This window comes from Urtica dioica, chromosome 6 (genome assembly GCF_054948205.1).
Source record: "Urtica dioica subsp. dioica isolate 48M chromosome 6, U.dioica_male_clone48M_v1_H2, whole genome shotgun sequence".
Classification (NCBI taxonomy): Eukaryota; Viridiplantae; Streptophyta; class Magnoliopsida; order Rosales; family Urticaceae; genus Urtica; species Urtica dioica.
Window position 1 is genome coordinate 32,549,570 of NC_142761.1, and position 14,413 is coordinate 32,563,982.

General features: G+C 37.9%; 1 protein-coding gene across 1 annotated transcript; it reads left to right on the forward strand.

Moving 5' to 3' along the window:
* The first annotated feature begins 4,024 nt into the window (after positions 1 to 4,024).
* LOC149393695 (uncharacterized) lies at positions 4,025 to 6,061 on the forward strand. The gene is made up of 4 exons (XM_089618120.1): positions 4,025 to 4,573; positions 4,737 to 5,124; positions 5,262 to 5,840; positions 5,922 to 6,061. Exons 1-4 carry the CDS (start codon positions 4,025 to 4,027, stop codon positions 6,008 to 6,010), a joined length of 1,605 nt encoding a protein of 534 aa, XP_089474246.1. The 3' UTR covers positions 6,011 to 6,061.
* Positions 6,062 to 14,413: the final 8,352 nt, after the last annotated feature.

A 14,413-nucleotide genomic window follows, 5' to 3' on the forward strand; every position in this document is an offset into this window, starting at 1 on the left:
TTAATAAAATTGTTTAAATTAACAAAAAAAATATTACAATTAACCCACAATACTACATAGACAATTGAAATAAATATAACAAAGACATTAATGAATTCGTTTATGTACTTTCTTATCAATTAATAAATTGTCATGTTTGATGTAATAGATCCAAATTTTATTTCATGTGCTTTTATACATAAAATTAAATCACATATACACATTTGGTGATATGAAAAGAATAATTATTTTGGGTAAATTTATTAAATATAAAAGTATTACAGGTTTAAAACTGTAATTTTAAGAAAATTCAAGTGGGAAAGAATATACCCAAAATATTCTTTAAAGAGATGTAAAATAGAGATGAGTTGGAGTGAAAAACACTGTTAACTGATGCAAAATGCATTTTTTAGATCAAAATTTTGCATCATGATTGGAGATGCTCTAAGTGATCCTCATATACGAAGATCAACTATTCCAAATATATAAATCTTTCTTAAAACTCAATTTTTTAAAAATTATTAAATTAACTCAAAATTTAATTTATAATTATAATTCGATATTTTTTTATGTATTATGTATTTATTTATAAATTGATGTATTCTAAAAAATATTAATTCAAATGCAAAAAACTAAACTACTTCAATAGAAATCACAATATTACATAACTAAATAAAAACATCAAAACATTACATAATTAAAAACTTAAGTCACAACACTGCATAGACAAAAATAAAAAATATCAAGACGTATAAAATTAAAAACCTAAAGGTATGATTAGTAAAAGCAAACCACCATATGAAAATCTAGGAGTTTGAAAAATCACTTCCAGATCCTCCATTAAATTATCATATTTTGTGCAATAGAGGAATAAACTCTCTTTTTTTTTTGTTTTTTTGGTTTTGTTTTTTTTTTTTTGCATTTTTGGACATATTATTAATAATATATATGTATTTGGATTAATTTTGTTGGGAAAATTTGTAATATACATAAATAATAATGGGTTAAAACTAAAATTTAAAAAATTATCGTGGGAGAAATACACTTAGAATATTCTTTGAAGGAGATGTAAAGTTAGAGATGGACTGAAAATGAAAAACATTGTTCATTGATGTCAAGATGTAAAATAATGATAAAAAATGAAGATGGAGTGAGGATGTAAAATAACGATAAAAAACATTTAGATAATTTTCTTAGTTATCATTGTTGGCTAAAGAGCAAAGCCAACGAGTTTGATCTAAATCAATATAGGTATGAGAAATCATAGGAACTAGTCTCGCACGAGATCTGGACTAACTATCAAGATCATTTCAAAAAGCGTTGACGGAAGATCGACGGGGATTCATATCACAAGCCTAGCAAGAAAATGACTATTGAATTGAGGACGTGTCCCACAAGTCCTAGATTTCACTAATCATGAGTGTTACTATAATAAAGACACATATGTAACACAAAAATGGTATCTATTATCTATAGGGAAACTTGATAAAGCAAGCTTGATAAAGCATGTGATTTGAAAACCAAACCATGTTTTGGTTCCCTTAGGAAAACCAAGCATCTCACCATGTAAAAAGTCCAAATTACCCTTAAATGAATTTTTTTTTCAAAATCAATCCTTCACTAACTAATGACCCTTCCCTTCCCTTCCCTCACGTGTGGTTTTTCCCTTTTCAATTCTGAAACAAAAATATAAACGCCAAGCACTCCCTCCCATTCAAAACCCCAAAAACAAAAAAAGAAACCGAGCCCTCTTCTCTCACTTTCCTTCGTCGTCAGTTCCCTTCCTCGTCAGTTCTCCGTCGTCAGTTCTCCCCGTCGTCGCCAGTCGTCATTTCGGTCCTTCGTCGCCAGTCCAGCATCCTCGGTAACCCACAGAACCCTCCAGCCGAGTCGCGAACCAACCGAGCCCTCTCTCGCGAACCAACCGAGCCCTCGTCGCCAGTCCAGCCGAGTCGCGAACCAGACGAAAATGGTGAGTTTGTTTTGAGTCCCATTGTTTTAGGGTTTGTTAATGGTTTCATAATTATTTAGAGGTTTCTTCGGTTATGACTTTTTAGGGTTGTTTAGAATATGTTTCGGAGATTTTGGGTTTGATGGTTTGAAGTTTCGATGAATTTTTGGTGATCTTAATTGTTTTGATATGAAATATTGGGTATTATCGGTGTGAAAGTTTGGGATGTAGTTTTTTTTAGACATTTCGGATTTTTTGGCTATGAAGTTCATAGAGGTTTGAAGGGATTTATGAAGATTTAAGTTTGCGTTGGATTTTTGGCTCCCTTTGGCTATGGATTTATTTTTGAAATTTTTTTTCAGAGTTTTCAGTTAGGTTATGTGAAGGATTTCATAGTTTATAGTTAGTTTTTGTAAATGATTTCAGAGTTTTCAGGTATGATATGGAATGGATTTCAGAGTTTTCAGTTAGGTTATGTAAAGATTTCAGAGTTTTCAGGTATTTTTTGTAAATGATTTCAGAGTTTTCTGTTAGTTTATGGAATGAATTTCAGAGTTTTCAGTTAGGTTATGTATAGATTTTAGAGTTTTCAGGTATTTTTTGTAAATGATTTCAGAGTTTTCTGTTAGTTTATGGAATGGATTTCAGAGTTTTCAGTTAGTTTATGTAAAGATTTCAGAGTTTTCAGGTATTTTTTGTAAATGATTTCAGAGTTTTCTGTTAGTTTATGGAATGGATTTCAGAGTTTTCAGTTAGGTTATGTAAAGATTTCAGAGTTTTCAGGTATTATTTGTAAATGATTTCAGAGTTTTCTGTTAGTTTATAGAATGGATTTCAGAGTTTTCAGTTAGGTTATGTAAAGGATTTCAGAGTTTTCAGTTAGGTTATGTAAAGGATTTCAGAGTTTTCAGTTATCTTTTGTAAATGATTTCAGAGTTTTCAGTTAATTTTTTTTATGGATTTCAGAGTTTTCAGTTATTTTTTGTAATTGATTTCATAGTTGTCATTTAGTTTATGTAATGAATTTCAGAGTTTTCAGTTAGGTTATGTAAAGGATTTCAGAGTTTTCAGTTATCTTTTGTAAATGAGTTCAGAGTTTTCAGTTAGTTTATGTAAAGGATTTCAGAGTTTTCAGTTATTTTTTGTAAATGATTTCAGAGTTTTCAGTTATGTTTTTTTATGGATTTCAGAGTTTTCAGTTATGTTTTGTAATGGATTTCATTTAGTTTTCAGTTATTTTTTGTAATGGATTTCATAGTTTTCAGTTAATTTATGTAATAAATTTCAGAGTTTTCAGTTAGGTTATGTAATAAATTTCAGAGTTTTCAGTTATCTTTTGTAAATGATTTCAGAGTTTTCAGTTAATTTTTTTTATGGATTTCAGAGTTTTCAGTTATTTTTTGTAATGGATTTCATAGTTTTCATTTAGTTAATGTAATGAATTTCAGAGTTTTCAGTTAGGTTATGTAAAGGATTTCAGAGTTTTCAGTTATCTTTTGTAAATGAGTTCAGAGTTTTCAGTTAATTTTTTTTATGAATTTCAGAGTTTTCAGTTATTTTTTGTAATGGATTTCAGAGTTTTCAGTTATGTTTTGTAATGGATTTCAGAGTTTTCAGCTAGTTTATATAATGATTTTCAAAGTTTTCAGTTAGTTTATGTAAAGGACTTCAGAGTTTGCAGTTATCTTTTTTTATGGATTTCAGAGTTTTCAGTTAGTTTATGTACAGGATTTCAGAGTTTTCAGTAAGTTTTCTGTGATTGATTCTTTATTTCGAACTTTTCTCATTTTTTTGTAGGCACCGAAGTATGAATTGTTAGTTCCCATCTGTAAGGAGTACAGTGGTCAAATAAGTTTCAGAGGCAGCGGGTTCTTGAAGGTAATAAACACACGATTTATGGTATTCGGATTACATGCTAGGTTGAAGGACACACAATTTAGTTGGATCGATTCCCCTTCCGTTACGGGTTTCAACTTTAATGGTGTGATTATAGACCAACTTCTCCAACGATGCATCCAGCAAAGATGTCAGGATGCAATTTACTTTGGTATCGGTAAGAATCCTATCCGTTTCGGAAGAAACGAGTTTGGTTTGATGACCGGACTAAAGTTTAGTACGCTTCCATCAACGGAAGAATTCAAGAAGCACCTTTCAAGCAACCGTATGTTGAAGACGTATTTTCCTGACCCCGAACACGTTGATGACAACGACAAAAAACTTCACAAGGCACCGTCTGTTGCTGATTTAGAGGCAGCTTTTAACACGTGCACGAACAAAGAAGACTTGTACAAGCTCGGACTGTGTTTGATTGTGGAAGGCATCATACGAGGAAAGGATAGTTGGCAAGGTATTTGGGAGGAGTTGTTAAGTATGGTTGATGAGCTCCCATACTTTATGGCGTTTCCGTGGGGCCACGTTAGTTGGGCTGCCACTCTCGAGGGGTTGCTAGCGACGGACCCGAAACACCTGCGTAGCTTATACGAGAATCGAGGTAAGAAGCAGAAGAAGGTTCAAGACGCAAAGTATGCGGTCCAAGGGTTTCTCCCTGCGGTTCAATTTTGGGCGTACGAGGCCATAGAGTTTGTCGGTGTAGAGTATGGCAAGAAATTGAGCGAGAATAGCATTCCGAGAATGCTCAAATGGGTGAGCATGAAACAAGCAAGACAGAAGGGGTTCACAAAAAAGTTAATCCGACAACGCGTATGTTTTCTAACTTTTTTCTTCGGAGATTTTATGTACATTTTCAGCTTCATTTCGACGTTTTCCAACTATTATGTATGATTAATTTCGAAGTTTTGTTTTATAGGTGGAGGCAACACCGACGCTTGAGCCTACCGATGGTGAGAAGAAGTATCTCTCCATACTCGAGAGACACCCATCTACTATACCAGAATATCCGGGTTACAATTCTGTTGTAGCGCACAAGAAGTCGGCGTACGTGAATGAAGAGGACGTTGGCCCACCGCGTGGAGATGAGAATTTTTCAATACTTGAACGACGTTTGAGTGATGTGGAGCAGAATGTTAAGAAAATGTGTAGGGAGCAGAAGCGCATGAGGAAGCAAATCATGAGGTGGCAAAAAGACACGACTGAGAAACTCGATTATTTGGTAAGTGTCGTCCCGGGAAGCGCTACACAAGAAGAGAGGTATCCATCGGAGAAGTTTCCACAGTGGAGGTCACCATCGCCACATGGTAATCTCTCTCAACTGTGAATTTCGAAGTTTTTAGTTTTATATTGTTAATGATTTCGGAGTTTTATGGCTTTTTTTATATACTGTTTCGAATATTAGTTATTAATTTTTGGTGTTTTGTGACATAATTTTTGGCAGTGGAGAATGATGAAGGTTTATTTTTTGACCCTGACGAAGCTGTTAATATTCATGATGAAACTTTGGACCCTCCGGATGATGATATCGGTAATGGTGAAGAAGAAGAAGATGGTGAGGAGGAAGACGATGAAGATGATGACAACGATGAAGATGATGAAACTTTGGACCCTCCGGATGTCAACGATGGAGATGATGACAACGACGAAGATGAAGACGATGATGACGAAGGGATGGCAGCCCCCGAGACGACAAGCAACGTGGCAGCCCCGGAGACGACAAGCACCGTGGCAGCTCCCGAGACGGCAAGCGAGACGGCAGCCCCCGAGACGGCAAGCGAGACGGCAGCCCCCGAGGCGGAAGCCCCCGTGGCAGCCACCGAGACGGCAACCACCGTGAACGCCCCCGCGACGGCAACCACCGTGGCAGCCCCCGATGACGACGACGACTTCGTCAACCCTCCGACGAAAGAGACGGCAAGAACTGTGGTAGCCCCCACGACGGAAACCTCTGTGGCAGCCCCCGATGACGACGACGACGACTTCGTCAACCCTCCGGCGAAAGAATCTGTCCGTGTCTATGGTAAGTTCTCAATTTTCAAACTGTTTTGCCTATATTTCATGGTTTATGTTCTTTTTAATTATTTTATGTTGGATTGTGTAGTTTCGAAGAGAAAGAGCAAGCGGCCCATAAAGTATGATGATTACACTCCGTTGAACACAGCCAAACTGAAAAGCCTGAAAAAGGGGTGATGAACATTACTTTGATAGTGTTGGAGACTAGTTTTTTTGGATGAAAATTGGGTTTGTAATGTTTGTTGATAATAACTTTGGTAGTTTTGGATACTAGTTTTTTGGATGATATTTTGGTTTGTAATGTATACATGAATATGAATAACCCGAAATGTCTGAAATCCTTGACAAAAAATTACTGAAATGTCTGAAATCATTGACAAAAAATTACTGAAATGTCTGAAATCCTTGACAAAAAATTACTGAAATGTCTGAAATCCATTACAAAAATGAACTGAAATGTCTGAAATCAAACACATAAACTAACTGAAAACTCTGAAATCAAACACATAAAATAACTGAAATGTCTGAAATCAAGCACATACACTAACTGAAAACTCCGAAATCAAACACATAAAATAACTGAAATGTCTGAAATCAAGCACATACACTAACTGAAAACTCCGAAATCAAACACATAAAATAACTGAAATGTCTGAAATTAATCACATAAACTAACTGACAACTCTGAAATCAAACATACAAAATAACTGAAATATCTGAAATCCATTATAAAAATTATCTTAAAACTCTGAAATCAAACACATAAAATAACTGAAATGTCTGAAATCAAGCACATAAAATAACTGAAAACTCCGAAATCAAACACATAAAATAACTGAAATATCTGAAATCCATTATAAAAATTATCTGAAAACTCTGAAATCAAACACATAAAATAACTGAAATGTCTGAAATCAAGCAAATAAACTAACTGAAAACTCCGAAATCAAACACATAAAATAACTGAAATATCTTAAATCCATTATAAAAATTATCTGAAAACTCTGAAATCAAACACATAAAATAACTGAAATGTCTGAAATCAAGCACATACACTAACTGAAAACTCCGAAATCAAACACATAAAATAACTGAAATGTGTGAAATTAATCACATAAACTAACTTAAATGTCTGAAATCCAATACTACTGACGAAAAGTACACGACTTCCTATTATGTCCTCTACCTCCACAAATACTACATTTGCGCTGAACAACAATGACTTCACCTTGAGACGGCAAACGTTTGATCTTGCGCCGTCCTCCTTTGCTCTTCTTCTTCGGCCGACCGGCGGGGTTTTTCGCAACAGGTACCTTGACCTCCATATTCAACAGCTCTTCTGGAGCATTCCACTCGTGTTCAGGACCACAAGGGTACACAGCATCCATGTAGGCTGCTCTCCAACTTTCTACTCGATAGAAAGGGTGACACAATGAATACACATCGATGTTACGCTTTGTTGCGACACACGTCGCATGCATGCAAGGGAGACCAAGAAGTTGAAACAACCCGCATGTGCATTCTTTTGTCAACATGTTTACCGTGCCATCCTCGTCTCCATCAAGTACTAAGAACTTGTTGGAATCGATCTAGGGTTTAAGAAAAAGTTTAACGCTTCGTTAAGCGGCGGAATTTTAAAAATTTTCTTTTTAAGTAAAACTAGTTTTTACTAACCTAGACAAGAGCATATGCATGTAAATAAAAACTAATATGAGCTATTAAAGTTACTAACCTTTCTTGAAGCTTGAACCTTGTAGAAGCTTTTGGAAAGTTGCAACGCTCGTCTCCCCTCGCAGCACGTTTTTCTTTCCTCGGCACCTCGAGCAACCACGAAAGTTTCTATCACTAAATCACTCGAAAAGAAGGAATCAGTGAGTGGGCACTTTTAAACACTACGACTTGAGAACGAGTCTCGAAGTCGCAGAGCTAAAGACTAGGTCGAGTGAGGACCTAGGTGCCAAGACAAGAGAAAACCGAAAATAAACTAGAGAGAGAGAGAAGAGGACTTCGGCCAAGTTCTAGAGAGAGAGTCTCTCAAATCTCTTAAACTTGGATGAATGAATTGTGAGGAAATGAGGCTCCTATTTATAGGAGAGGTCTCACCTTCAATAAGGTAGTTTCCTCTTCTATAGAATATCACATATTCATGAGCAAAATAACCCTTATTTCCCATTCCTCTTAGGCGCCCAAGGCAGCCTTCTAGAAGGCTAGGATTTGTTTCCTTTTTTGTTCCTTGGCTTGCCTATTACTCTCTTGGCCGAAATTCCCCATGCATGTGTGGGAAATTTGTTTCCTCTTTTTCTTTTGGCAAGTATCTAAATACATTTATGCACAAAATAAACTCTCTTTCCTTAGGTATGTTGGGCGCCCAACATGTCTCTAGAAGGAGCTTCTAGAAGCTTCTTCATTTATTCATGAGAACATGAAAAAGGCCCATTAAGTATTTTCAATAAAATTCTTATGAAATGAAATTAATTCACAAGGCCCAATGATCAAGTCATGGCCGAGTGAAACATGTCACAAAATGACCTTGTCAAAAAAAATTTATTGACATTCATTTCATCCTTTGTCTCAAAAGACAAAAATACCCTTTTAACTATTTTCGTTCTTGTTTTGGCTTAGCTTCCAGTTTAACTATTCCTATCGATGTGATTCGTGACAGTGACCTCATGGACCCAAATGAACAAAGCTTTAGCTAAACACTTGGACTCAAAAGTTCACAAACCTTTTCCAAGTTTAGCTTAATGCCAACTGACTCCACTAAAGAGCTGACACTGAAAATCTCTCGGTTCAAATGAATTTATTTTCTACTCAAGAATTCGACCTAATTATGATGAGCGGATCCACTGAATATTATCTATGTTTACCCTTCATGAATGTCATCAGCTAGTCGGGATTTACTAAATTACCATTTTACCCTTCTAGCTGTTATTTCCTCAACTCCTTTGTCGCTTGTGAATAAGTTAGAAACAATGTATTGACGAGGAGCTAACAAGTCACATTGTTTCATCCAAAAGAGTCAGGACTCAATTTGGACACTGGCCAGTTCATTTATTCACACTCCAAGGAACAAAGCATGAGGTGACATACATTGCATTTCAGCAATCTTGTACATGAATTCCATATCTATGAGAACTTCACAAAGTTACTCATGACAGACTCACAACTTAGTACTTCACCAATAGGCCTTGTTCGGAATCACATAGTGAGTCCGAACTTTGACTTTCTCAAATGAGAATACTAAGGTGTGAAATGGCATGTCTCATTTCAGGATTAAGGTAAGCATGATGCAATTCATACATAGTGACTTCGAGACATAAGAGGTTAAATGGTTTGTTCTTATCTTGTCTCTAGAAGTGCACTGGTCAATTCAGTACCTTCGGAAGATACCTAGAAGAACTATAGAGTTCCTAACTCTCAATGCCTCATAACCAGACATCATAGATTCTTCTAACAATCATACTGAGGTCAATAGTCCTTTGACCCTAAGATTGCGAATATATCGTTTTAAGCAAACTACGAAGAGTTTGTTCATGCAAATCTACATTTGTCTCTTCGTAAGTTGTTAAGTTTGTTTATGGACTAAAAGACTATGGTTTTATCATAAAGCTTCAGACAAGGAAGATTGAATGAACGTTTCAACTTTATTAATGAATGAATAGGCAATTACAAGCAAGAGTCTTCGTAAGACTATATGACATCAAATGTACATAAATAGACACTACTACTCTTCTTGTGGGCACCATTGACAACAAACTCCCACTTGACTCAAAGAAGATGTGAGTAGTCCTACATGCCTAATCCCTCTCGAAGTTGGTCGAAGACCTTGTTCGCCAGGAACTTGGTGAATGGATCTGCCAGAGATCTACTTCATCTCCACGTCTCCGCGTTGCGCGATCTCTCGAATCAAATGGTATTTCCTCTCAGTATGCTTAGAGCTCTTATGGCTTCTAGGTTCCTTTGAGTCAGCGACAGCTCCACTATTATCACAATAAAGGGTTATGGGCTCGTCGACGTTTGGAACAACTTCCAAATACTTAAGGAACTTTTTAAGCCATACAGCCTCTTTGGATGCTTCACAAGCAGCCACATATTCTGCTTCCATTGTGGAGTCAGCAATGCAAGATTGCTTAATACTTCTCCACACAACAGCTCCACCATTAAGGATGAACACAGATCCCGAAGTGGATTTCCTGGAATCCTTATCCGCTTGAAAATCGGAGTCGGTATATCCCGTCATAGTCAGATCAGTACCTGAGTATGTAAGCATCAAGTTCCTAGTTCTTCGAAGATACTTAAGAACATGCTTAACAGCAATCCAGTGCTCGGGTCCAGGGTTGGATTGGAAACGGCTAACTACGCCAACGGCGAAACATATATCAGGTCTAGTGCAAAGCATAGCATACATGAGGCTTCCTACGGCAGAGGCGTAAGGAATCTTCCTCATGTCTTCAATCTCTTGTGCAGTCTTGGGAGACTGGTCCTTAGAGAGTGAAACTCCATGCCTAAAGGGTGTTTGACCCCTCTTGCAGTCTTGCATCGAGAAGCGATCCATCACCTTATCAATATAAGATGCTTGAGAGAGCGACAGGGTCCGATTTTTCCTATCTCGAAAGATTTGGATTCCCAGAATGTACGCGGCTTCTCCTAGATCCTTCATATCGAATTGCTTTGCTAGCCAGACCTTAACCTCAGATAACTTACCCACGTCATTACCAATGAGTAGTATATCATCGACATATAGTACCAGAAACACAACTTTGCCTTCGTGTATTAACTTGTAAACACAAGGCTCATCTATTGATTGTTCAAAGCCGAAGCTCTTTACAGTTTCATCGAATCTAATGTTCCATGACCTAGATGCTTGCTTTAGTCCATAAATGGATTTAAGCAACTCACAAACCTTGGTCTCTTGACCTTTATCCACGAAACCGTCTGGTTGAGCCATGTAAATGCGCTCGTCAAGATTGCCATTCAGAAAGGCTGTCTTGACATCCATTTGCCAGATCTCATAGTCGAGAGCTGCAGCTATGGATAGGAGTATGCGGATGGATTTAAGCATTGCGACTGGCGAGAAGGTTTCTTCATAGTCAATCCCTTCTTGTTGGGTATAACCCTTCGCCACAAGTCGTGCTTTGAACGTCTCGACGTTCCCATCAGGACCCCTTTTCTTCTTGTATATCCACTTACACCCTACGGGTTTAATCCCTTCAGGAAGGTCTACAAGTTTCCAGACTTTGTTGACATACATCGAGTGCATTTCAACTTTCATGGCGTCAAGCCAAAGGTTTGATTCAGAACAAGCCATCGCTTGGCTATAGGAAACAGGGTCATCCATGTCGGAGACGGCTACAAGAGAGTCTCCATAAGACATGTACCTGTCAGGCTTTTGAGTAGCCCTCCCACTACGTCTAAGTACTACTTGACGAGATTCTGATGAGTTAGGTTATGTTTCAGTTGGGGTAAGAACAGTTCTTACAGATGAGGTAGAAGCTTCCTCACCCAACTTTTCTTCAAGCACAATTTTGCTTCTAGGTTTTGCATCTTTCATAAAGTCCTCCTCGAGGAAACGAGCATTCGTGCTAACGAAAGTCTTATCGTCCTCGGGACTATAGAAAATGAAACCTTTGGTTTCCTTTGGATATCCCACAAACAGGCACAATTCTGACGTACTAGCCAACTTGCTAGTCTTTTGCCTTAGCACATGTGCAGGGCAACCCCAAATTCGGATGTGGCCCAAACTTACTTTACGGCCAGTCCATCTTTCATAAGGAGTACCAGGAACCGTCTTAGACGGAACTTGGTTCAGAATGTAAGCGGCTGTTTCGAGGGCATATCCCCAAAAGGAAAGCGGGAGTGATGAGTAACTCATCATCGATCTAACCATCTCCATAAGAGTTCGGTTTCTTCTCTCTGACACTCCGTTTTGTTGAGGTGTGCCAGGTGCGGTAAGCTGAGAAGCGATACCTTCTTCTTTAAGAAAGTCATCGAACTCTCCAGACATATACTCACCACCTCGATCAGATCGAAGGGTTTTGATCACTTTGCCAGTTTGCTTTTCCACTAAAGCCCTAAAGACCTTAAATACGTTAAAGGTCTCGGATTTGTGTTTGAGCAAATAGACAAACCCATATCGTGAGTAATCATCAGTGAAGGTAACGAAGTATTCGTATCCTCCACGTGCCTGTTGGTTGAGCGGACCACATACATCAGAATGTATTAGTTCCAGCAACTCAGTGGCTCTTCGACCCTTATCGGAGAAAGGTCGCTTAGTCATTTTTCCTTCTATGCAGGATTCACAAGTAGGTAGTGAACCTATTGCAGAGGCTTGGAGTGGACCATCCCTCACAAGTCTCTTAATCCTATCTAGACTGATATGACCAAGTCTTAAGTGCCAGAGGTATGTTGATTTTGTTAGATCGGAGGATTCAGAAAGTTTGATCCTCTTTGGCTCCCTAATTAGATCATTATCTATTTCGGTGTCTAAAAGAGAAGGTTGGGTGGGATAGATGTAGAAAAGAGCATTCTTTATACATGCATCAGTGACAAAAGAATTATCAGGAAACGAAATACGAATTCCATTCTTAATGAACTTTAAACAATAATCTTGCTCACGAAGACGAGCAACGGATATTAAGTTCTTCCCAAAGGTAGGAACAAAATATACATTATTCAAGTTTAAAGTGCGGTCTTCAAAAGACAGCGTCACGGATCCCACAGCCTTTGCAGACACCAGGCTCCCATCACCCCATTTGAAACAGAACTCGTCTTCCTCTAAGCTTTTGGTTTTCTTGAAACCATTCAAGGAACAACAAATATGGTTAGTAGCAGCGGAGTCAAGAATCCACGTTGATACATTATCAGCTACTAAGCATGCTTCGGTAACTAGTACAATACTATGCTCCTTTGCTTTGAGATTGGCAGGACAGTTCTTTTTATCGGCCTTGTGAGGTCTCTTCTTAGTTCCAGAGGCGGAGGCTCTTTGCTCAGTAGCATGTGCCTCTCCTTGATTCCTCTTTCTCTTAGTGAGACCTTCAGCAGTGTGAAACTCCTTCATAAGCTTGGTAACAGTGTACTCTAGCTTGTTTATGGAGTAGTTCATCTTGGCGGTATCAAGAGATGCGGGGAGAGTTTCTAAGATCATATCTATGATATTCTTCCCATCAATCTCAGATCCTAGGATTTCCATTTTATTCAGAAAACTAATGATCAGTATCATGAAGTCTCCAACAGGAGTCCTAGCCTGCATATGACAGTTCATAAACTGTCGGACTGCTTGTAGCCTTGTTTGACGCCTTTGCCCTCCAAACATCTCAAGGAGATTGTAGAGCATGTCAGCGGCAGTCTCGAAGTCACGATGTTGCTCTTTCAGCATATTGTTCATAGATGCCAAGATATAGCACCTCACAATCTCATCGGATCGAAGCCAGGCCGCTAAGGCGTCATTGTCCTCTTGAGTTGAATCATCATTCGTCAGAGGAGGACACGGGGTGGTGAGTACCCATTTGTGCTTGTTAACGGTAGGTATTATGTCGAGGTTACGTTTCGAGTCTACGTAGTTTTCGTTTTCGAGTTTGATTGAGGAAAGAAAGATTGAGAGATGGTTGAGAGACATATTGCCTATATAAGTTGAAACAAGTTTATGATTAGTCTTTGGTTTAGGATTTAAGTTTTATTAAGACTTTTGTAAAATCCAAAGGTGTTTTAAATCAAACGATAATTTACTCCCTCAAGAGAAGGCCGCAAAAAATCTCCATTTATAAGTAAATGACACATCATTAATGCTAAGCCAAGATGTCAATACATCTATTTTGACTAGCCACCTTGTAAATTGGTTTGATCACTCACATCCTTTCGCAGAGCCTCAAGGGAGGATACTAGGGATTGAGCCTAAGCGTGCAACCAACCACTTAGTCCAAAAGATCAGCTTTGAAAAACAATCCCCCAAGGGGAGGCCTTGCCATCATTGCATCACTCTCGGACGTAGCTTATTGAGCAATGATCGAAGCAATAACGCCTTGGAGTACTCACATTTAAGTGAGGGTCGCAAGAGCGGCTCTTAGTCCCACGTTATTGCATCTTTCACTAGTGTTGGGGATCGCGGGTTACAAACAACGAATATAACCCTCCCACTTAGTTTTTGGAGTTGGTTCATCGACTCTTATAAGTTCGGAAACAAATTTCCTAGTTAGAGAGCGACAGAGCGGACAACTAGAAGAGAATCCTAGATCGACATGTTCAGAGCAGTATTAGTGCATAAAGGCACAAGGTACATACTCGATCTTTTCCTATTTTCTATTTCGGGAAAGTGCGTGAGGGAAGTGTGAACTTCAACTCACTCGAACACTTGAAAGTTTGAGATTACACATCTTTTTATTTTTCGGCTTGTCTACAAGGAGACCTCCCACTCAAAATTTCAAGAGCATATAGATTTTGAACATATGTGATATAGATATAGTTTTGAAAACATTTTGAAAACTTATTTGATTTGGATGACAAAATATTTTCAAGTTTGAAAGTGAAAACGGTTTTTCAAAATTCAAACTAGTTTTGTAAAAATTCAATTTCAATTAATCTTTC

Coding starts and splice junctions, on each gene's coding strand:
- LOC149393695 (XM_089618120.1), top strand. CDS start 4,025: ATGACCGGACTAAAGTTTAGTACGCTTCCATCAACGGAAGAATTCAAG. Junction 4,574..4,736: donor TTCCGAGAATGCTCAAATGG/GTGAGCATGAAA, acceptor TTTGTTTTATAG/GTGGAGGCAACACCGACGCT. Junction 5,125..5,261: donor GAGGTCACCATCGCCACATG/GTAATCTCTCTC, acceptor AATTTTTGGCAG/TGGAGAATGATGAAGGTTTA.